Source organism: Anomaloglossus baeobatrachus, chromosome 3, assembly GCF_048569485.1.
Source record: "Anomaloglossus baeobatrachus isolate aAnoBae1 chromosome 3, aAnoBae1.hap1, whole genome shotgun sequence".
Lineage (NCBI taxonomy): Eukaryota > Metazoa > Chordata > Amphibia > Anura > Aromobatidae > Anomaloglossus > Anomaloglossus baeobatrachus.
In genome coordinates, this window is record NC_134355.1 from 312963175 (window position 1) to 312988570 (window position 25396).

General features: G+C 47.4%; 1 protein-coding gene across 1 annotated transcript in view; it reads right to left on the bottom strand.

Annotated features, from left to right (window-relative positions):
• The window catches only part of RFX6 (regulatory factor X6), a 343542-nt gene that overhangs the window by 209750 nt on the left and 108396 nt on the right, over positions 1–25396 (bottom strand). Inside the window, exon 5 of the mRNA XM_075338312.1 lies at positions 12348–12425. Within this exon, the coding sequence (XP_075194427.1) occupies positions 12348–12425 (78 nt within the window). The remainder of the gene's footprint in view (positions 1–12347; positions 12426–25396) is intronic.

Sequence of the window (25396 nt, forward strand, 5' to 3'; positions counted from 1 at the left end):
TGTAAAGTTGAGTGGAAGGAAAAAAGTGGTAGAAAAAAAGTGCACAAGCAACCGGGATAACAGAAGCCTTGATATAATTTTTAAGAAAGGCCATTCAAACATTTGGGGGTGATTTATAAGGAATGATATAAGGATAAGGCTGCACATCAAACTTAGATAATGGTATAATGCCTCAAGCATATGGAAAAATATTGGAAAATACAATGAAAAATGCTACTTGCTATCTAGAACATGTGAATAATGAATTGCATACCTGCCATGAATATTAGGAAAAAGGAGATATTTAGCAATCGCATTGATCAATGTAACTGAGCCCCAAAACCTCGTCAAGGTATATCTCTATATTGGGGTCCCTAGCTCTGTGACCCTGTGTGTCATCTCATTGCAATTAAAAACTGCTGTGGGTGGAGAGGGGAAACCAAGGACTGTCTTATATAGGAGATGGAAAAAACATGGCCAAAAGGGGCGGAGCTGTGTTCACATTCAGAAAAATAGTTCTAGTTCTAGTTAGCAAGTAGCATTTTTCATTGTATTTTCCAATATTTTTCCATATGCTTGAGGCATTATACCATTATCTAAGTTTGATGTGCAGCCTTATCCTTATATGGTGTGTATTTTTTTGGCTTGCACTCAGAATATATATATTAGTGCTCACTTCAGTTATCCTATTCAGTTATATGTAGTTTTTTTTCTGAATGTGAACACAGCTCTGCCCCTTTCAGCCATGTTTTTTCCATCTCCTATATAAGACAGTCCTTGGTTACCCCTCTCCACCCACAGCAGTTTTTAATTGCAACTACACTGAGTGAACTTAGTGGCATCCTAAAAGTGGCTGTTGGACTTCTGTATCGTCCCACAAGTGCAAAGATTATTGCAGCACCTCTGCCTGCATTGCACACTCAAACTCATTGTTACTAAGCCATTATACTAGCAAACACTGAGTGAACTTTGTGGCATCCTAAACGTGGCTGTTGGACTTCTGTATCGTCCCACAAGTGCAAAGATATTTGCAGCACCTCTGCCTGCATTGCACACTCAAACTCATTGTTACTAAGCCATTATACTAGCAAACACTGAGTGAACTTAGTGGCATCCTAAACGTGGTTGTTGGACTTCTGTATCGTCCCACAAGTGCAAAGATATTTGCAGCACCTCTGCCTGCATTGCACACTCAAACTCATTGTTACTAAGCCATTATACTAGCAAACACTGAGTGAACTTAGTGGCATCCTAAACGTGGCTGTTGGACTTCTGTATCATCCCACAAGTGCAAAGATATTTGCAGCACCTCTGCCTGCATTGCACACTCAAACTCATTGTTACTATGCCATTATACTAGCAAACACTGAGTGAACTTAGTGGCATCCTAAACGTGGCTGTTGGACTTCTGTATCGTCCCACAAGTGCAAAGATATTTGCAGCGCCTCTGCCTGCATTGCACACTCAAACTCATTGTTACTAAGCCATTATACTAGTAAACACTGAGTGAACTTAGTGGCATCCTAAACGTGGCTGTTGGACTTCTGTATCGTCCCACAAGTGCAAAGATATTTGCAGCACCTCTGCCTGCATTGCACACTCAAACTCATTGTTACTAAGCCATTATACTAGCAAACACTGAGTGAACTTAGTGGCATCCTAAACGTGGCTGTTGGACTTCTGTATCGTCCCACAAGTGCAAAGATATTTGCAGCACGTCTGCCTGCATTGCACACTCAAACTCATTGTTACTAAGCCATTATACTAGCAAACACTGCTGCCAGTTTAAGGGCTGTAGTTGCATTGTCAGTGATAATTATTGTTGTTTATTCTGCTGTTAATAAAGATAGACCACCGCTGCAATCTACACCACCTCTCAATTTTTACTACCACATTTTATGTGCACAATCTTGTCGCAATCAAAATGAGTGGCAAAATGACAGATGCTGGTGGAAAGGGTAAGAGGCGTGTTGGAAAAGGAAAAAAAGGGTTTTCCGTGGGGAAGGTGGCAAAGCTCCATTAACATCTGCTGAAGATAGACCATCTTCCAGCAAAAGTAAGATGTCTACTACTTACCGTGGACAATCCGATGTGCTCCCTTTTTTATGGACACGGACAACTGGAACAAAGGTAGATGTTGGCCAAAAAAGGAAAATGCTTGAATGGATCTCAAGTGGTCCAACAAGTGCCCTCTCCACCACCTCAACTACCGCATCCAAAAAACACCAGTCCTCTGAGTTGTCATCCCAATCAAACTTGCTTTCTCCCAGCTCTGAAGTCTCCATCCGCCCTGCACAGTATGGTGGAACTGAGATGGCTGAGTCTGCAGAGCTGTTCAGTCACACTATAGCCTGAGAATCAGAGGTCTGCTCCCAAGCTAAAGTGAGTACAGACCAGGAAATGGTCTGCAGTGATGCCCAGAACCTTTGTGACTCTGATTCAGGCCATGAGGACCAAGTTTCTGAGCATAATGTTGACCCTTTTTCACCAACTGTAACACCTGTTGTTATAGACAATGAGGAACATACTGATGACGATGAGACGCAGATACCAGATTGGGATGACAACTTAAATATTCGGTCAGGGCAAGAAGAGGCTCGGTCTGAGGGTGAGGGGAGTGCAAACACAACAATTGATGAGGAAGTTCTAGATCCCACCTACTGTCAACCCACAGTCAGGCACTCGAGGAGGTCAACAGAGGTGGTGGAGGAGGATGCAACTGATGACGAAGTTACCTTGCGCCTTCCTGGACAGAGTCGGAGTACTGGTAGCACGTCTACAACTGCATCCTCAGCCACCACTCTGCCTCTGAGCAATAGTCGGGGTGGATCAACAGGTCGCATGCCCTCTAAGCCTTGCCTAGCCTGGTCCTTTTTTGACATAGCAAAAGATCGCCCAAATTATGTGATCTGTAAAATTTGTCATGATTCTGTTAGTAGAGGTCAAAACCTCAGCAGTTTGACAACTTCTTCCATGAATCGTCACATGAATAAATATCATATGTCCCGGTGGGAAGCTCACCGTGCTGCAATGCGGCCTAGCGGAGCGAACCATCCACCGCCTGCCCCTTCTAGTGCATCCGTGCACTCTTCATCTTCTAGGACTGTAGGGACAGCTGTCACACCTGGTTTTCCATGCACAACTTCCACCACTGTAACCGCAACAGGCAGTTTGCTTGGTAGGTCGTCAGTTGGTTTGGAAGGGGAAACAAGTGCGTGTGTACAGCTCTCTCAGACATTGATAGCACCAACGTTGGATGAAGGCAACATTATGTCTACGCCTGCACTTTCCTCACAAAGCTGCATTTTTCCAGGGACACCCTACTCAACACCGTCTACACATAGCAGCTAGATCTCTGTGCCCCAGATGTGGACAAATAAAAGGCCATTTCCTGCGACCCATGACAAAGCTAAGAGGTTGACTTTATCCCTCTGTAAGCTCTTGGCTACCGAAATGCTGCCTTTTCGCCTGGTGGACACACAGGATTTTAGAGACCTTATGTCTGTCGCTGTGCCACAGTACCAGATGCCCAGTCGCCACTACTTCTCTAAGAAAGGTGTGCCTGCGCTACACCAGCATGTCGCACACAACATCACCGCTTCCTTGAGAAACTCTGTGTGTCAACGGGTGCATTTCACCACCAATACTTGGACCAGTAAGCATGGACAGGGACGTTACATGTCGCTGACTGGGCACTGGGTAACTATGGTGATAGATGGTGAAGGGTCTGCTGCACTAGTCTTGCCATCCCCACGACTTGTGTGTCAATCCTCTGTCTGTCCAAGTTCCGCCACTGTTTCTGCCTCCTCCACCTCATCTGGGTCCTTCACCTCCGCCCCAAGCCTGCCTGGTCAGGCCACCAGCGTTCTCACTGCGCAGAAGGAATCACGCACCCCTCATTACTATGCTGGCAGCAGAGCGCCACGGCATCAGGCGGTCTTTAGCTTGACATGTCTTGGGAATAAGAGTCACACAGGGGCTGAGTTGTGGGCAGCTCTGGAGACTGAGTTTGATAAATGGTTGCCTCCACTCAACCTGCAGCCTGGTAAGGCCGTGTGCGACAATGCTGCAAACCTGGGTGCGGCCCTTCGCCTGGGCAAGGTGACACACGTGCCTTGTATGGCTCACGTGTTGAACCTTGTTGTCCAGCAATTTTTAACACACTATCCAGGCCTAGATGGCCTTCTGACCAGGGCACGAAAACTGTCTGCTCACTTCCGCCGTTCAAGCGCCGCAGCTGAGCGACTTGCATCGCTCCAGAAGTCTTTCGGCCTGCTGGTTCATCGCCTGAAATGCGATGTGTCGACACGCTGGAATTCGACTCTCCACATGTTACAGCGACTGTGGCAGCACCGCCGCGTCCTGGTGCAATACGTCATGACGTATAGCCTGGGCCAACGAGATGCAGAGGTGGGGCAGATCACCCTGATGGAGTGGTCTCAGATCAAGGACCTATGCACCTTTCTGCACAGTTTCGACATGGCAACGAATATGTTTAGCGCTGACAATGCCATTATCAGCATGACAATTCCAGTCATTTACATACTGGAGCACACGCTACACACTATTCGGAGTCAGGGGGTGGGACAACAGGAAGGGGAGGAACTACAGGAGGATTCATATGCGCAAGACACAACAACATCTCCAAGGTCCAGACGTTCATCATCACCAACGCGGCAGGCATGGGACCATGGGGGACAGGGATCAACAAGGGCGCATGGTAGCAGGCGAAATGTTGAGGAAGGTGCAGGAGAACAGGAGAACATGAAGAAATGGATGACGAACTGTCCATGGACATGGAAGACTCAGTGGATGAGGGAGACCTTGGTCAAATTTCAGTTGAAAGAGGTTGGGGGGAGATGTCAGAGGAAGAAAGAACGGTTAGCACCTCTATGCCACAAACACAGCGTGGACTTGGTCCGCATGGCTGCGCGAGACACATGAGCGCCTTCTTGGTGCACTAACTCCAACATGACCCTCGTATTGTCAAAATTAGAAGTGATGATGACTACTGGCTTGCCACACTATTAGATCCCCGGTACAAGTCCAAATTTTGTGACATAATTCCAGCCATAGAAAGGGACGCACGTATGCAGGAGTATCAGCAGAAGCTGTTACTCGATCTTAGCTCGGCTTTTCCCCCAAACAACCGTGCAGGTGCAGGAAGTGAATCTCCCAGTTGTAACTTGACAAACATAGGACGGTCTCGTCATCTTCAACAGTCTACCCGTACCAATAGCGCTGTATCTGGTGCTGGTAACAGCAATTTTATGGAATCTTTTCATAATTTTTTTAGACCGTCCTTTGCAAGGCCACCAGAGACAACAAGTCTGACACATAGTCAACGGCTGGAGAGGATGATACAAGAGTATCTCCAAATAAACATTGATGCCATGACTTTGCAAATGGAGCCTTGCTCATTTTGGGCTTCAAATCTTGAAAAATTGCTAGAGCTCTCCAGTTACGCCTTGGAGATTTTGTCGTGTCCAGCTGCCAGCGTTGTCTCTGAACGTGTCTTCAGTGCTGCTGGGTGTGTGCTGACAGATAAGCGCACGCGTCTGTCCAGTGACAATGTGGACAGACTAACGTTCATCAAAATGAACAAGTCATGGATCCACAAGGAATTTACTATCCCTGTGTCATCCTGGGGAGAGTAAATGCTTGTGGATTTGGAATGTGCTTGATGCAAATCAAAACATCCTGTTTGCAACTAGGGCACAAGTGCTGCCACTGATGGGGTGTCTGTGTGGCCCAATTTTTTAAAAAAAGGGAAAGTCCGCTTGGAGTAACCCTTGCTTGCTGTGTTTTTTAAAAGGAGCCAAGATGAAAAAGTCATGGTTCAGCAAAGCCTTTATCTACCTACTCTGGTGTCATCCTGGGGACGGTTAAGGATGGCGTATTTTTGAATGTGCTTGATGCAAATCTAGCTGTAAAGTGTACAACTGGGGCACAAGTGCTGCCACTGATGGGGTGTCTGTGTGGCCCAATTTTTGGAAAAAAGGGAGACTCCACTTGGAGTAACCCTTGCTTACAGTGTTTTTAAAAGGAGCCAAGATGAACAAGTCATGGTTCAGCAAAGACTTTACCTACCCTGGTGTCATCCTGGGGAAGGTTAAGATTGGCGTATTTTTGAATGTGTTTGATGCAAATCTAGCTGTTAAGTGTACAACTGGGGCACAACTGCTGCCACTGAAGGGGTGGGTGTATGTGGGGCACAATTTTTGGAAAAAAGGGAGACTCCGCTTGGAGTAACCCTTGCTTGCTGTGTTTTTTAAAAGGAGCCAAGATGAACAAGTCATGGTTCAGCAAAGACTTTGCTACCTACCCCGGTGTCATCCTGGGGACGGTTAAGAATGGCGTATTTTTGAATGTGCTTGATGCAAATCTAGCTGTGAAGTGTACAACTGGGGCACAACTGCTGCCACTGAAGGGGTGGGTGTGTGCGGGGCCTGATTTTTGGAAAAAAGGGAGACTCCACTTGGAGTAACCCTTGCTTACAGTGTTTTTAAAAAGGAGCCAATGATAAACAGAGCTGGGATCAGGAAAGACTTAGCTACCTACCCCGGTGTCATCCTGGGGACGGTTAAGGATGGCGTATTTTTAAATGTGCTTGATGCAAATCTAGCTGTGAAGTGTACAACCGGGGCACAAGTGCTGCCACTGATGGGGTGTCTATGTGGCCCAATTTTTGGAAAAAAGGGAGACTCTGCTTGGAGTAACCCTTGCTTACAGTGTTTTTAAAAGGAGCCAAGATGAACAAGTCATGGTTCAGCAAAGACTTTATCCACCTACCCTGGTGTCATCCTGGGGACGGTTAAGGATGGCGTATTTTTGAATGTGCTTGATGCAAATCTAGCTGTGAAGTGTACAACTGGGGCACAACTGCTGCCACTGAAGGGGTGGGTGTGTGTGGGGCCCAATTTTTGGAAATAAGGGAGACTCCGCTTGGAGTAACCCTTGCTTGCTGTGTTTTTTAAAAGGAGCCAAGATGAACAAGTCATGGTTCAGCAAAGACTTTGCTACCTACTCCGGTGTCATCCTGGGGACGGTTAAGAATGGCGTATTTTTTAATGTGCTTGATGCAAATCTAGCTGTGAAGTGTACAACTGGGGCACAACTGCTGCCACTGAAGGGGTGGGTGTGTGTGGCCCAATTTTTGGAAAAAAGGGAGACTCCGCTTGGAGTAACCCTTGCTTACAGTGTTTTTAAAAAGGAGCCAAGATGAACAAGTCATGGTTCAGCAAAGACTTTATCTACCTACCCCGGTGTCATTCTGGGGACTGTTAAGAATGGCGTATTTTTTAATGTGCTTGATGCAAATCTAGCTGTAAAGTGTACAACTGGGGCACAAGTGCTGCCACTGATTGGGTGTCTGTGTGGCCCAATTTTTGGAAAAAAGGGAGACTCCGCTTGGAGTAACCCTTGCTTACAGTGTTTTTAAAAGGAGCCAAGATGAACAAGTCATGGTTCAGCAAAGACTTTATCTACCTACCCTGGTGTCATCCTGGGGACGGTTAAGGATGGAGTATTTTTGAATGTGCTTGTTGCAAATCTAGCTGTGAAGTGTACAACTGGGGCACAACTGCTGCCACAGAAGGGGTGGGTGTGTGTGGGGCCCAATTTTTGGAAATAAGGGAGACTCCGCTTGGAGTAACCCTTGCTTGCTGTGTTTTTTAAAAGGAGCCAAGATGAACAAGTCATGGTTCAGCAAAAACTTTGCTACCTACCCCAGTGTCATCCTGGGAACGGTTAAGAATGGTGTATTTTTGAATGTGCTTGATGCAAATCTAGCTGTGAAGTGTACAACTGGGGCACAACTGCTGCCACAGAAGGGGTGGGTGTGTGTGGGGCCCAATTTTTGGAAAAAAGGGAGACTCTGCTTGGAGTAACCCTTGCTTACAGTGTTTTTAAAAAGGAGCCAAGATGAACAGAGCTGGGATCAGGAAAGACTTAGCTACCTACCCCGGTGTCATCCTGGGGACGGTTAAGGATGGCGTATTTTTAAATGTGCTTGATGCAAATCTAGCTGTGAAGTGTACAACTGGGGCACAACTGCTGCCACTGAAGGGGTGGGTGTGTGTGGCCCAATTTTTTGAAAAAAGGGAGACTCCGCTTGGAGTAACCCTTGCTTGCTGTGTTTTTTAAAAGGAGCCAAGATGAACAAGTCATGGTTCAGCAAAGACTTTGCTACCTACCCCGGTGTCATCCTGGGGACAATTAAGAATGGCGTATTTTTGAATGTGCTTGATGCAAATCTAGCTGTGAAGTGTACAACTGGGGCACAACTGCTGCCACTGAAGGGGTGGGTGTGTGTGGGGCCCAATTTTTGGAAAAAAGGGAGACTCCGCTTGGAGTAACCCTTGCTTGCTGTGTTTTTTAAAAGGAACCAAGATGAACAGAGCTGGGATCAGGAAAGACTTAGCTACCTACCCCGGTGTCATCCTGGGGACGGTAAAGGATGGCGTATTTTTGAATGTGCTTGATGCAAATCTAGCTGTGAAGTGTACAACTGGGGCACAACTGCTGCCACTGAAGGGGTGGGTGTGTGTGGGTCCCAATTTTTGGAAAAAAGGGAGACTCCGCTTGGAGTAACCCTTGATTACAGTGTTTTTAAAAAGGAGCCAAGATGAACAAGTCATGGTTCAGCAAAGACTTTATCTACCTACCCCGGTGTCATCCTGGGGACAGTTAAGAATGGCGTATTTTTGAATGTGCTTGATGCAAATCTAGCTGTAAAGTGTACAACTGGGGCACAAGTGCTGCCACTGATGGGGTGTCTATGTGGCCCAATTTTTGGAAAAAAGGGAGACTCCGCTTGGAGTAACCCTTGCTTACAGTGTTTTTAAAAGGAGCCAAGATGAACAAGTCATGGTTCAGCAAAGACTTTATCTACCTACCCTGGTGTCATCCTGGGGACGGTTAAGGATGGCGTATTTTTTAATGTGCTTGATGCAAATCTAGCTGTGAAGTGTACAACTGGGGCACAACTGCTGCCACTGAAGGGGTGGGTGTGTGTGGCCCAATTTTTGGAAAAAAGGGAGACTCCGCTTGGAGTAACCCTTGCTTACAGTGTTTTTAAAAAGGAGCCAAGATGAACAAGTCATGGTTCAGCAAAGACTTTATCTACCTACCCCGGTGTCATCCTGGGGACAGTTAAGAATGGCGTATTTTTGAATGTGCTTGATGCAAATCTAGCTGTAAAGTGCACAACTGGGGCACAAGTGCTGCCACTGATAGGGTGTCTGTGTGGCCCAATTTTTGGAAAAAAGGGAGACTCCGCTTGGAGTAACCCTTGCTTACAGTGTTTTTAAAAGGAGCCAAGATGAACAACTCATGGTTCAGCAAAGACTTTATCTACCTACCCTGGTGTCATCCTGGGGACGGTTAAGGATGGCGTATTTTTGAATGTGCTTGATGCAAATCTAGCTGTGAAGTGTACAACTGCGGCACAACTGCTGCCACTGAAGGGGTGGGTGTGTGTGGGGCCCAATTTTTGGAAATAAGGGAGACTCCGCTTGGAGTAACCCTTGCTTACAGTGTTTTTAAAAAGGAGCCAAGATGAACAGAGCTGGGATCAGGAAAGACTTAGCTACCTACCCTGGTGTCATCCTGGGGACGGTTAAGGATGGCGTATTTTTAAATGTGCTTGATGCAAATCTAGCTGTGAAGTGTACAACTGGGGCACAACTGCTGCCACTGAAGGGGTAGGTGTGTGTGGGCCCCAATTTTTGGAAAAAAGGGAGACTCCGCTTGGAGTAACCCTTGCTTGCTGTGTTTTTTAAAAGGAGCCAAGATGAACAAGTCATGGTTCAGCAAAGACTTTGCTACCTACCCCGGTGTCATCCTGGGGACGGTTAAGAATGGCATATTTTTGAATGTGCTTGATACAAATCTAGCTGTGAAGTGTACAACTGGGGCACAACTGCTGCCACTGAAGGGGTGGGTGTGTGTGGGGCCCAATTTTTGGAAATAAGGGAGACTCCGCTTGGAGTAACCCTTGCTTGCTGTGTTTTTTAAAAGGAGCCAAGATGAACAAGTCATGGTTCAGCAAAGACTTTGCTACCTACCCCGGTGTCATCCTGGGGACGGTTAAGAATGGCGTATTTTTTAATGTGCTTGATGCAAATCTAGCTGTGAAGTGTACAACTGGGGCACAACTGCTGCCACTGAAGGGGTGGGTGTGTGTGGGGCCAAATTTTTGGAAATAAGGGAGACTCCGCTTGGAGTAACCCTTGCTTGCTGTGATTTTTAAAAGGAGCCAAGATGAACAAGTCATGGTTCAGCAAAGACTTTATCTACCTACCCCGGTGTCATCCTGGGGACGGTTAAGAATGGCGTATTTTTGAATGTACTTGATGCAAATCTAGCTGTGAAGTGTACAACTGGGGCAAAACTGCTGCCACTGAAGGGGTGGGTGTGTGTGGGGCCCAATTTTTGGAAATAAGGGAGACTCCGCTTGGAGTAACCCTTGCTTGCTGTGTTTTTTAAAAGGAGCCAAGATGAACAAGTCATGGTTCAGCAAAGACTTTGCTACCTACCCCGGTGTCATCCTGGGGACGGTTAAGGATGGCGTATTTTTGAATGTGCTTGATGCAAATCTAGCTGTGAAGTGTACAACTGGGGCACAACTGCTGCCACTGAAGGGGTGGGTGTGTGTGGCCCAATTTTTGGAAAAAAGGGAGACTCCGCTTGGAGTAACCCTTGCTTACAGTGTTTTTAAAAAGGAGCCAAGATGAACAAGTCATGGTTCAGCAAAGACTTTATCTACCTACCCCGGTGTCATCCTGGGGACAGTTAAAAATGGCGTATTTTTAAATGTGCTTGATGCAAATCTAGCTGTAAAGTGTACAACTGGGGCACAAGTGCTGCCACTGATGGGGTGTCTGTGTGGCCCAATTTTTGGAAAAAAGGGAGACTCCGCTTGGAGTAACCCTGCTTACAGTGTTTTTAAAAGGAGCCAAGATGAACAAGTCATGGTTCAGCAAAGACTTTATCTACCTACCCTGGTGTCATCCTGGGGACGGTTAAGGATGGCGTATTTTTGAATGTGCTTGATGCAAATCTAGCTGTGAAGTGTACAACTGGGGCACAACTGCTGCCACTGAAGGGGTGGGTGTGTGTGGGGCCCAATTTTTGGAAATAAGGGAGACTCCGCTTGGAGTAACCCTTGCTTGCTGTGTTTTTTAAAAGGAGCCAAGATGAACAAGCCATGGTTCAGCAAAGACTTTGCTACCTACTCCGGTGTCATCCTGGGGACGGTTAAGAATGGCGTATTTTTGAATGTGCTTGATGCAAATCTAGCTGTGAAGTGTACAACTGGGGCACAACTGCTGCCACAGAAGGGGTGGGTGTGTGTGGGGCCCAATTTTTGGAAAAAAGGGAGATTCTGCTTGGAGTAACCCTTGTTTACAGTGTTTTTAAAAAGGAGCCAAGATGAACAGAGCTGGGATCAGGAAAGACTTAGCTACCTACCCCGGTGTCATCCTGGGGACGGTAAGGATGGCATATTTTTGAATGTGCTTGATGCAAATCTAGCTGTGAAGTGTACAACTGGGGCACAAGTGGTGCCACTGAAGGGGTGCGTGTGTGTGTGGCCCAATTTTTGGAAAAAAGGGAGAACTCCGCTTGCAGTCACCTTGTGGTGTTTTACATGATTTTAGAAGGGCGTGCCATGCCTATGTCTGTGTCTCCTCCTCTTTTTCCTTGTCCAGCTCTTTTGTTTTCGCATGAGTATATGTCCTTGTCACTTTCCCATGTGTTTGTGTTGTGTTGTGAGTTGTTTGTCACCTTTTGGACACCTTTGAGGGTGTTTTCTAGGTGTTTTTATGTGTTTGTGAATGCCTGCCATTGTTTCCTATGCAGTTCGAGTTCGGTTCGTCGAACGTTCGACGAACCGAACTCGAACGGGACCTCCGTTCGACGAACCGAACTCGAGCCGAACCACGACCGGTTCGCTCATCTCTACTGGTAACATCCCCGTGGACTTAACATAAATAATAAACTAAAATTTACAAGATAATTTCTCCGCAATGGAGAAGAGAAACTTTAGAAAAAACAACTACATTTTATTCAGCTCTGTAACCACTATTCTGTGATGTGACCAGTTTAACATGCTCAAAGTGATAAATGTTTTCGTTTAATGCCACACAATAGCTTTCAAAATGATGATGTACTGATGTGCAAAATGTTGAAAATCCACATAATTTGAAATATAATTCTATATTTCTTCAATAAAATGGTGAGAAATGGGAGCAAGTGGTCCCAACGTATGGCGGTCCAGATGTGGGTAGCTGTAGTTTAGCAAGAGTCACTGGTTACAAAGCAATAGTGTAAATAATAGTGTAAGCAAGTAGTAAAACATTGTCTACCTTGTTAGTCCTTTTCCTGAGTAAACTGAATGGTAATAAGCACTGCTTTCCTTTATTCCAATGCCATAATAATGGTACCTGTGACAAGAAAAATTACCTTTTAGAATCAGGAGAAATTAGTACTAGAAAAAAAAAACAATATGTGGCACAGTTGTTGTTTTCAACTTTTTGTTTCATCACTATTGTGGCAGAAAATGCTCTATTTATCGCTTTTCAACTTATCAAATATAAGCAACAAAAACAGTAATGTGTCTGCCCAAAGTTGCATGGCTGTAATGATTTAAATGGTTACAGTAATAACTAAGCATCTAGGCCAGGGGCTCAACAGACCTCCCTAACTACCACTAATTACTATAAGTTTTGTAGGTTAAAGGAAACATATGGAAAATGGAAACAATTACAAAAATGTAAATCATCAATGTTTTATATTTATCTATTTTTTATATTTTTTAATGGTATAAAATATGAAAATTATTTAAAATCTATTGTTATTTTCAACTTTTAAGCCCTAGACGAAGAAGCTGCTAACATTGCACATGAGAACCAATTGTAATGGTATGCTGTCATTATGATTGCTGGAAATGTGGGCAGGATCTGGGGTAGTGGTGTTCCAGTTGCCCATGCACTTTAAGTGATCACGTCCCTCAGACTAAAGGCCCCATTACACGTGTCGATTTAATGTGCGATTGCACTCGCCCCCATCGCTTGTGCATCACGGGCAATTTGTTGCCCGTGTCGCACAAAGTCGGTCACCCCTGTCACACGTACTTACCTCCCAAACGACCTCGCTGTGGGCAGCGAACATCCTGTTCCTGAAGGGGGAGGGACGTTTAGCGTCACAGCGACGTCACACAGCGGCCGCCCAATAGAAGCGGAGGGGCAGAGATGAGCGGGACATAACATCCCGCCCACCTCCTTCCTTCCTCATTGCCGGCGGGACGCAGGTAAGCTGTTTGTCATTCCCGAGGTGTCACACAGAGCGATGTGTGCTGCCTCAGGAATGACGAACAACCTGCATTCAGGAATGTGACCGATATTTTAAAAAAAAAAGGAACGACGTGTCAATGAGCAACGATAAGGTGAGTATTTTTGCTCGTTAACAGTCGCTCGTAGCTGTCATGCGCTACGATATGTCAAACGATGCCGGATCTGCGTCACCAAATCCGTGACCCTGATGACATATCGCCTGATATATCGTAGCTTGTAACGGGGCCTTTAAAGTATGTGCATGTGGCACATATTTCAGGCAATTCTACACTGTAACAAGCTTGTAAAAATGCTAAATAAATGCTAAACTGGATGAACATATGCACTTCAGTGTAAAACAACTTGCTGTGCATATATTGGTAGAGATTGTACAAGCTCTGCATACTGAATTGAGAGAGTTAAAGCTAGAGATGTAAAAAATCAAAGCTGGGTCGGCCTCTACCCCCCCAGAGGGACCATCTGTCGCCTCCTCGAGGATGGTGACTCCACAGACTGTCAGGCCGCCTTGTTTGAATGACTCTGACCCTCTGGCCCACATCCGCAGAGAGAACTCACCTGCTGGTGGTGCAGGCAGCGGGGGCACATCTCCCAATACTGCCGGAGGCCCGCAGGCCTCGAAACTCCTCCGCCAGCGTTTAACTCCCAGCCACTGCTGTGATAGGGCGCCCAGCAGTGGCCCAACTCCCACCAAGCCCTCGACGGGATGAGCAAGATTTGTTCGCATGCAGCCCCGTTCTAGAAGCAGAATTTGAAGGTCGGAAGATGAGGTGCCTGGTGGATACGGGATCCGAGTGTACCATTATGCCTCTAGAAGTGTATGAGAGATACTTCAGTCAACTAGTGGTTCCCAAAGATGGCCGAGTGATAAGACTTACCGCCGCTAACAATGGCCAGCTGATGGTGAAAGGGATTGTGTGGATGCACTTGAAACTGTTTGGCCAAGAGCTGGGTCAGAAAGGGATAATGCTGGTGGACCACCCCCCTAGAAGGGGGATTGAGGTGATGCTCGGAATGAACATTCTGCGAGACCTCAATCATCAGATGTACACTAGTGAGGGACCCCGATACTGGGCTCGTGCTACAAGCCACTGACCTACTCAGAGGATGTTACATCGTCTAGTGCTGAGCTGCAATTTGCTGAAGAGTGCAGATCCAGGGGGCCGGGTGGGCCTGGTCCGAGTGCCATCACAGGCCACGATCTTGCTGGCGCCTCGACAGGAGGAACTCTTAATGCTGCCAGTGGAGGCGGCACAAAGACTGAATGGAATCAAAGTATTACTGGAGCCAGCCTTAGAGAAGTCCTCGTTTACTAAGGCTCACGTGGCCCGGTCACTGGCTATTGTAAAGAATGGACGGGTGCCAGACAGATGCAGCAACATGCTTGATGAGGCCATCACCCTCCCTGCTGGGACCATCCTGGCTGAATTGTTCGTGCCGGATAGACCGGTGCCTGACAAGACAGTGATTGAATTGCACCCAGATCGATAGTCATCCTGAGCATTTGCGGTCGAAGTAAAGGGACCTGACCTCCTACAGAAGAATGGAATGGACGTGTGATCATGAATCAGATGGGGGTGGATCGGGAGCACCTGACTTTTGGGCAACTAGAGCAGTTGGAGGGAGTCCTGTGGGAACATCAGGAAACCTTTTCGCGGCATGGAGAAGACTTCGGTTGCTCTCATACAATTGAGCATGAGATTCCCACGGGGGACACCCCGTCAATTAGAGAACGATATCATCAGATTCCCCGACGCTCTATCAAGAAGTGAAGGGTATGGTGGCCAGTATGCTCGATAATCAAGTAATACGAGAGAGTCAAGCCTCTGGGCAGCACTTGTGGTCCTGGTCCGAAAGAAAGATGGAACCCTTCGATTTTGTGTGGATTATCAAAAATTAAACACTCACACGGTACGAGGTGCATATCCATTGCCTCAAATTGAAGAGTCTCTGTTGGCATTAGGGAGGGCCAAATACTACTCAACATCGGACTTAGCGAGCAGCTATTGGCAGGTACTGATGGCTGAGAAAGAGTGGGCTAAGACAACATTTGTTCTGCCATCAGGGCTCTATGAATTCAATAGGATGCCTTTTGGACTCACTAATGCCCCGAGAACCTTCCAACGCCTGATGGAACAGCGCTTAGGCGATCTGTATTTTGAGTCTGTCCTTATATATTTGGATGACATTGTGGTGTTTGGAACATCATTCGAAGACCATCTCGAGAAATTACGCCAAGTGCTCTGACGGCTCACCCGTCATGGCTTGAAAATAAAACCAAAGAAATGTCAGCTGTTCAAAAGCCGTATAGAGTATTTAGGCCATGTAGTGACCCCCGACGGGGTGTTACCCGCAGCCAACAAGGTCCTGGTGGTCCAGGAGTGGCCCCCTCCCAGTAAATTGCGGGAGGTTTGGACTTTCTTGGGGTTGGCGGGGTATTATCGATGCTTTGTGCCCAGGTTTTTACAAGTTGTGGGTCCCCTGAATGCACTTTTAAGAGGGACAGCATTGGGTCCTTGAGACCGCCCTATCCAATGGGGGTCCCAGCAGCAAAAGGCTTTTGAAGAGGTGAAAGCCGCCCTAACTAGTGCCCCTTTGTTTGCGTATGCTCGGTTTGATGCCCCTTTCTTGTTGTACACAGCTGGTAGTCTTCATGGGTTGAAGGCGGTACTGGCACAAATGCAGGATGGCCGAGAGCGAGTTATTGCCTATGGCAGCAGGTCTTTAAGAGACACTGAGTGCAACTCGGCTAACTACAGTTCATTTTGCCTAGAATTACTGGCCCTGGTGTGGGCAATGACCGAACGCTTTGCTGAGTATCTAACGGGAGCTGAGGTGTTAGTTATGACTGATAATAACCCTCTGGCTCACTTGAAGAATGCAAAACTAGGAGTGTTGGAGCAGCGGTGGGTCACTCGCCTTGCTAAGTTTAATTATCAGATTAAGTTTTGCTCTGGGCGAGAAAACGGAAACGCGAACGCGCTGTCAAAGGTACCCCTTGTGTCCGCAGGGGAAAGTGTTGATGACAAATTGGAGGACACCGAAACCCCCGACTTGAGACAGGTACCTATCTTCCATAGTGGGGTACACTCATGTGGGGTGGCATCCGGAATGCCGTGAGTCCTGGGCAAAACGCCTTCAGATTGGGTGAAAGACCAGAGCGAGTGCCCAGACATTAAACTAGTGCGCGCTTGGGTACAAAATGGGATTTGGCCACGTGCAAAGGACAAGGTCCAGCTGTCTGCTGAAGGAATTAAATTATTGAGACAATGGGATAGGTTGTGTGTGGAAAAGGGCCTCTTGTGTCGTAAGGTGTATCTGCCATCTGAGCTGTAACACCGGTATCAGCTGGTAATCCCTGTAAAGATGGGCCCGATAGTCGCTCGCAAGGCGCATGAAAAGGAGCCCACTTTGGAAGTGAAAAGACACTCCAGTGGCTACAGCGAGTCCTCTATTGCCCTGATCTGGGGGGAATGGTGGTAGAGGCATGTGGGCAGTGTCAGGTCTGTGGGCTAAACAAGAGTCCTGAGCAGTGGGCTTCTACGCAAACTATTAAGACCTCTTCCCCCTTAAAATTGCTCATTGATTACATCATGATAGGGTACACAACGTCTGGGTGCTCCTATTGCTTGTTAATGATAGATCATTTTATTAAATATGCGGTGGAAGTGCCAACAAGAGACCAGACGGCGGAGACTGTGTCTAAGGCCGTATGTTGACATTTTCTGCAGGTATTTGCGTGTCCTCGAAGGATACACTCAGATCAGGGGGCATGCTTCCAGGAGACCTTGATGGGGGGCTGCGTCAACTGTATGGTATAGCACATTCGAGAATGACGCCTTATCATCCCCAAAAAAATGGGGCTTGCGAGCGACTTAATCGTACCCTGATACAGATGTTGAGAACCTTGGAAGATGGGCAGCAGGCTCGCTGGCCCAATTACCTTCCTGAACTAATGTGGGCCTACAATAACCAGGTGCTCATCACCACTGGCTACTCGCCATACATGTTGGTGTTCGGGAGGCCCGGGAGAGATATTGAAGATTTGAACATGCCCAATCACTCCTCTGATTCTCCTCGGACCGCATCTGAATGGGTTCGAGAGCATCAGCGATGACTAGAAGTGGTGCATCGGGTGGTGGGTACACGACTCAGTCAGGTGTCTCATATGGACAAGCGACCGGTGCAAACAGAGCCCTTCGCCCCAGGGGATAGAGTGTTAGTAAGGGTCAAATGACCGACGGGGAAACTGGATGCCCGTTGGGAAGCAACTCCCTACCGGATGGTAAAATGGTTGAGCCCTGAGATTCCAGTCTACAAGGTCGACCCAGTGGGGACTGGGGGACCTACTCGTAATCTTCACCGTAACATGCTACAGCGGTGTTGGTTCGAAGACACGAATCCCGTTTCTACAGAACCCCAGACTGTTCCCCAAATGGGGGGAATTCCTGATGTCTTTGAGTTTGATGATGTGCCTTCCCCTGCACCTGTCAACCTGGCAGCCTGTGATGGATTTGCCCCTGTGTGGAGAGTGTGTCGAGTCTGAAACATGCCCTTCTGAAGGTGGGGAATTTGGTCAGCCACCTGACGTGGATGATGGGTCACAGGGTGCTCTACCTCGGGAGGGAACAGCATCATGTGCTCCCTCTGATGACACTGCTGAAGAGACTCCTGCCCCGTTGAGGCCTGAATCTGTCGGGGTGGGCCTCAGGAGAACCACTTGCCCTACAGCGTGAATATCCCTCAGCGCTATGCACAGGACAAATTTGAGTGGGGAGGTGTGTCGGGGACGCCAACCTCTAGTGGAGTAGGGTGGAGTGTGAGAGTCTGAAATGTTCCCTACGAGTTCCCTTAGAGAAAGTGTGCTGAACCCGGGCTGCCCGAGAGAGACAGTTGTGTGACTGCGGGTTAAAAGAGTCTGAAAAGAGAAAGAGATCAGAAAGACTGTTGGAGAATATATATATATACATTTTTTTTTCATTATCTTTTCCTCACAAAAGAACCAGGAGCTGTGCTGAAGAAATTGGACCGTTTTGTGTGAGAGAAAGGAGCTCCAATTTCCTGAGGGGAGGGCTGTTCTCTGGACCGAGGAAGCCTGTGTTCTGTCTAAGGATTACTACAGACCTGTGGGCCCGAGACCATGTTCTGTATGGAGTAATTGGCTAATATCGACTAAGGGGTGCTTTACAGGCTGCGACATCGCTACCGATATATCTTTGGGGTCACGGTGTTTGTGACACACATCCGGCGTTGTTAGCGACGTCGTAGCGTGTGACAGGCTGGAGCGACCTAAAACGATCGCAAAAAAGACAAAAATCGTTTGTCTTGGAGAGGTCGTTTAATTACAAAAAATCGTTGTCAGGTAAGTAGCGATGTTGTTTCTCGTTCCTGCGGCATCACATATCGCTATGTGTGACACAGTAGGAGCAACGAACATCTCCTTACCTCCGTCCCGCTGGCAATGAGGAGGGAAGGAGGTGGGCGGGATGTTCGGCCCGCTCATCTCCGCCCCTCCTCAGCTATTGGGCGGTCGCTTAGTGACGTCGCTATGACGCCGAACGAACCGCCGCCTTAGAAAGGAGGCAGTTTGCCAGTCACAGCGACGTCGCTAGGCAGGTAAGTGCGTGTGATGGGTCTAAGCAAGGTTGTGTGACACGGGCAGCAATTTGCAAATGATGTACTACTGACGGGGGCGGGTACGCTCAGTAGTGATATTGATACCGATATCGCAGTGTGTAAAGCACCCCTAAGTCCGGGGTCCCTGCATGGCAGGATCGGGGTGAAGACATTCTTAAAGCAAGAAGAAGAATTTTGTGTTTCCTTTTTCTTCTTTCTTCCTTCTTTGGAATTATATACAGTGGACTCGGGCCACAGGCCTGTGTGAAACTTCCCTTGAAGTTAACGGTACCATAGCTTTAAGATACCCATCCCTTTGTTCAGTGTAAAACCAACGTTGGTAAAATTTAAGGCTTTGTTATTAGTGGTGATAAGTTATACTCAGTGCGCCATCTCAGAGGTTCCCTCAGAGTACCCCCATTGGATTTACACCTCTTGCATTTATAGTTAATTGTTTTTCTTTGTTTAACCTGGTGAGTAGGTAAATTTATTCCTGGTTCCTGATGTTATATACATAACCCGGGAACTCTGAGATTGGCACATTGATTCCGGCTAAAAGCTGAGTGTGTTAATTCCACTTTTGTGGTGCTTTAAGAGGTTCTTAAGTCAGTCATTATTTATTCTGGATCGTACTCTAAGGGGCACTTTGCACACTATGACATCGCAGGTGCGATGTCGGTTGGGTCAAATCAAAAGTGACGCACATCCGGCGTCGCTTTCAACATCGTAGTGTGTAAATCCTTTATGATACGATTAACGAGCCCAAAAGCGTCGTAATCGTATCATTGGTGTAGCATCGGTCATTTCCATTAATTAGGAAATACCGATGTTACGATGTTGTTCCTCGTTTCTGCGGCAGCACACATCGCTGTGTGTGAAGCCGCAGGAGCGAGGAACATCTCCTACCTAGGTACTGCGGCTCACGCCGGCTATGCGGAAGGAAGGAGGTGGGCGGGATGTTTACGTCCCGCTCATCTCCGCCCCTCCGCTTCTATTGGCTGCCTGCCGTGTGACGTCGCTATGACGCCGCACGACCCGCCCCCTTAATAAGGAGGCGGATCGCCTGCCAGAGCAACGTCTCAGGGCAGATGAGTGCATGTGAAGCTGCCGTAGCGATAATGTTCGCTACCGCAGCTTTCACCATGATATCGCAGCTGCGACGGGGGCGGGGACTATCGCGCACGGCATCGCAGCATCGGCTTGGGTTGTTGTAGTGTGCAAAGTGCCCCTAATTCTCAACTCAGTAAAGGAACCCTTGTTTATTTCTGCCTCTGTCTCTGTTTGTGACCCACTAGATTCTCTTCGGACCTACGGTCATTACAGGAGTTTCAAGGGAACTAAGGGAACTATATAAAAATACAAAATACAAAAATTAAAAACGCAAAAATTAAAATCACTACCCTTTTGTCCCATTAAAAATAAAATAATTAAAAAAAATACACATATTTGGAAGGAAGCACAGCTCTGTTTCCCGGCTATGATCTCTACAATCACTGGCATAAGACATAGGCTGCGTGCCCACGATCAGTGTTTGCAGCGTTTTGGATTATGTAGCGTTTTTGCTGCATCCAAAACGCTGCGGTGTACAGTACATGCACAGTGGATGGGTTTTGTAGAAATCTTGTGCCCACTGTGCTTGTTTTTTCCGCAGCAAACAATGACCTGCGGTGCGTCTTTCCAGACTGCAGCATGTCAATTGTTTGCTGTGGAGTTGTATGCGTCCTCCATAGGGAGAACACAAGAGAGAGACTGCAGCGCACTGAACCCTGATCGTGGGTACAAGCAGCTGCAGTATCTTGCATTCTCCTGTGGAGGAGATGCGTGGTCCTGCAGGTCAGGACCCGCTGCATCCAGGACACAGTGAGTCCTGATCGTGGGCACATACCCATAGGAAGAACAATCAGCATCCTATATAAATAGGGGAGCAGTCTGTTTTAAAGGCATACCTCCCAACTTTGGAAGAAAAGAAAAAGAGACAAATTATACTGCCACATCTACCCCGGCATAAAGAGATGTCTGAGTGAGGTGGTAGTGAGGGATATACAGCAGGTGCCCGAGACTGTAGGGCATAGACCCAAATACGGAACTGTCCCCTGTAGTTAGCACAGCTGGGACTTGAGATGAGCTGATCGATTCATAGGACATAGGGACATAGGGACATAGGTCCAGCATCAAGGCCAGTGGTACCTGACAAGTGGACAAGAGGCCGCAAATCTCTTACCTTACAGCGTCCAAAGAGCAGCTTTTTATATTCCAGGGCAAGTACTTAATCTGTGTTCCATGCTCATCTCCTAGTTGAGACCTATTTTTTTTTTTTATTCATAATCATAGCAGCCAAAACGTATTAATTTTTAGGCAAGTTTCTCAATAAGGTATCTGTTTTTTCTGTCTGTAAGGTCATGTTCACACGTTGCATAAATCCTGTGCTTTTTATTTTTTCTGTAGGTGTCCGCACCAAACTACACAATAACAATCCTCTCTGGTTATTGGTTTTTGCAGCTTTTTTATGCCTTTATCCCTTATTCGATGCGTTTTTTGTACAGACGTGAAGTTGCGATCTTAAGAGTTTTTTATAGTACAGAAAAGCTTAGAGTCTGTTTTTAGAATGTAACTAGTTTTTTTTATATCTGTTTTATTTTAGGCTCCACGTAGAAGCCTCAAGAAAAAGCACAAATTTGCACAGTTCAGTGGGGTCTTTAGATGTACAGTGAGTGCAGTTTTAATTACTGTAAATCACATACATTTTGCATGGAGAGTTAAACACAGTAGGATTTCTGTGCAAAAAAAACCAGTATAAATATGCAGCATTTACACTACATGTGAACATGGACTAAATGTCTAAGAAAAGTGGCTGTGACGTCATGAAATTTCCGCCCTCAGTGCATCTAAAGACACTGCTGAACTATGCATTTTTGGTGATTTTTTTTTCTCTCTATATGCTTCTATGTGGAGCCTGAAAAAAATGCAGGTAATAAAACACCATTTTTAGGTGCAGAAGTGGCGTTTTTCTGTAGTATTAAAAATGGAGTAAAAATGCGGATTCACAGCTGCATCAAAAACACATCAAATAAGGGGTAAAGGCATAAAAGAAAGATAGCAAACACACAATAATTAGAAAAGATTGTTGTTGTGTTGTGTGGTGCTGACACCTGCAGAAAAAAAGCTGAAGAAACGCAGTATTTACGCTATGTGTGAATACAGCCTCAGCATTACATTTCCATTACATTTTTAGGGGTATAAAAGAGGAAAACAATCACAGTTTGTTTTTATGCCATTTTCCGATCACCATAAATGCTCAGATTTTTGTCTATTCTATCTCTCTCTCGACATCTGCTGTTCACTACGATCCATGAACTTTACAGTTTCGATTCGCTCATCTTTATGTCCGAGTCATTCCAATTACAGGGGCATCAAATGTTTGCTATTGGCTGATTTGGGCTGTTTATAATTTAAAAAAAGTAATTATTTTAGTTTTTTTATTATGTTTTAGTAATTCTATAGGAAGAAAAAAATCTCTCTTTTCTTCTCACTCTAAAATACAGGTACATAGAAATACACTATGTACAATATAGTACAATCTGCCTGTGGGGTCAGAGGCTGCAATGTAGCTACAGGAATACAAACTTCTCCTAGTTATATCAGCAGAGCCTCTGCTTAATAAGTTGCAGTTGTGTGTTCAATCTCTTGGATACTCAGAAAAAAAGAGAAACTTATATTTTTGCAATTAAAAAGAAATTAGAACATTTTTGCAATTTGTTTTTTATTGATTTAAAAGCAAAATAATTTAGGAACAAAACAATGATTATTTCATGTTACATCTCGTGGCTCTCCTGAGGCAAGGACTGAGGCAGTCTCCCATTCCTTGCCTGCCACGAGCATTCCTGCTCAGCAGCGCCGAAGGTCTGCCAGACTGCTGGAGATACCTTCTCAGAGAGGCAGCAGAAGGGTGACACCTAGTGGCTCTCCTGTTACAAGGAGTGAAGCGGTCTCCCATTCCTGGCCTGCCGCAGACTCTCCTGCTCAGCGGCCCCGAAGGTCTGCGAGGCTGCGCAATGTGCAGAGGTTTACTGCTCAGGGAAGCAGTGAGATTCCCGTTATCTCTCCACATTGTGAGACCGAGGATCCCGCCTCTATTTCCCAGAGGCAGGAGGGTGAGCATGTGCAATGCATGGTGGGTCCTGATTCGCTCACTGACGTCACTTGGTTATTGAAAGCACACGTGCGTGGGCACCTCTGTGCTACCCTCGTGCCATATTCTCGTGACTTCCACTGGCACACGTGCGTGGGCACCTCTGTGCTTCCCCGTGCAACAGGTACACCGAGCCGTGAGATCTGTGCCATACAACCCTCACGGGTTAGGGCAGATCGGTGTACATAGATCGTCTGTGACATTCCAGACGATCGCTAGCAGCAACCCGCTCACTCTTCACCCACCATAGCGGCGGTCCCTTACACCGCACAGTGGACCTTGACCGGCGGAAGCAGTCCATTTCCCATCTTGGCACGCTTCCCCGGGTCCCCCTCGTAACATTACGGTCGCGCCAAAGGTCTGGCTATGGCTGAAGAGCAGCAGCAGTTGCTGCGTTATGTGCAGCAGTTGGAGTCACGATTGGCAGCAGTGGAGCAGTCTTCCTCCGATAAGACTACTCTGACGACAGTCGCCACCCAGGCGGCTACCCAGGCTGTGCTATTGGGTGGAAGGTCTCCTCGCCTTGCTCTTCCAGAGCGCTTTAGCGGCAACAGCTCTGAGTGCCGTGGTTTTATAAACCAGGTTACCACCTACTTAGAGCTGTCCGCGACTCTTTACGCTACCGAGAAGGCGAGGGTAGCCTTCGTCCAGTCCCTGCTCACAGGGAGAGCGCTGAAGTGGTCCACGCCGTTGTGGGAGCGCGGAGATCGTGTGGTGAATAACTTAGCAGCTTATCTTGGGGCCATGAGAATGGTGTTCCTCGGGCCTCAAGTCACCCACGATTCCGCGCTGCGCCTCCTACGACTTCGGCAAGGGTCTGCTTCAGTCGGGGACTTTGCTGTACACTTTAGGACACTGGCCGCAGAGCTGGACTGGCCGGATAAGGTCCTTGTCCCTGTGTTTTGGGAGGGCCTGGCAGGGTTTGTCAAAGACGCACTGGCCACACGTGAGGTGCCTGCCACTTTAGAGTCCTTGATTCAGGTTGCCTCTCGCATAGACATCCGCCAGGCGGAGCGAAGGCTCGAGGTCTCTTCAGCACCCACGTCTTCTCGGCCTAAAAAGCGTCTGACTCCCGTCTTCCATCAGACAGGTCCCCCAGCCAGTCCTGTAGGCGACTCCGTGGAGTCAATGGAGGTGTCCAAGGTGGTCTCCTCTGCCCCAGGTTCTCGGTCTTGTGTCATCTGCTTTTCCTGTGGGCAGAGGGGACACATAGCTACCCTATGTCCCAAACCGTCGGGAAAAGACAGCGTCTAGTTTTTATCAGAGGGGGGACTCTAGACGCTACTTCTCCCTCTAGGTTGACTATCAGCGCCCAGTTGCAGTTCGGCACTACTCTCTTCTCTGCCCTGGCTTGCTTGGACTCAGGCGCTAAAGGCAATTTCATCTCGACCTCCCTGGCAACCCGATACTCAGTTCCCCTGGTTCTGTTGCCCAAGCCACTCAGGGTCCGGGTAGTCGACGGGTCCATACTACTCGATCCTATCACCCAGATCACCATCCCTCTCAGGATGGATGTACCACCGGGACACCATGAGCAGGTGTCCTTCCTGGTGCTTCCAGGGGGGACGGATGAGATCCTACTGGGCCTTCCCTGGTTGAGACAGCATGCTCCTATACTCAACTGGGCAACAGGGGAGATCTCATCCTGGGCAGGATCCTGTAGAGAGCACCTCGTGACTACCGAACCACCCGCTACCATTAGGTCGGTTGGGTCCTCAGGGAATACTGAGGGGACGGGTTTACTGACACCTTATGAGGCCTACAGGGATGTCTTTTCCAAAAGGGCCGCAGATACTCTTCCTCCCCACCGGCCATATGATTGCCGAATAGACCTGAAGCCAGGCTCCGAGCCCCCTAGGGGCAGAGTGTATCCACTCTCTGCTCCAGAGACGGAGGCTATGTCCAAATATATTCAGGACAGCCTGGCGAAGGGGTTCATTTGCAAGTCTATTTCACCGGCTGGTGCAGGGTTCTTTTTTGTGCAGAAGAAGGAAGGGGATCTGCGCCCCTGTATCGATTACAGGGGATTAAATGCAATCACAATCAAGAACAAATACCCTTTGCCCCTCATTACTGACCTATTTGATCGATTCCGCGGGGCAAAGGTCTTCACAAAGCTGGATCTACGCGGGGCGTATAATCTAGTGCGAGTCCGAAAGGGCGATGAGTGGAAGACCGCCTTTAACACCAGGGACGGTCACTACGAGTATCTAGTAATGCCCTTCGGACTCTGCAATGCCCCCGCCGTATTTCAAGACTT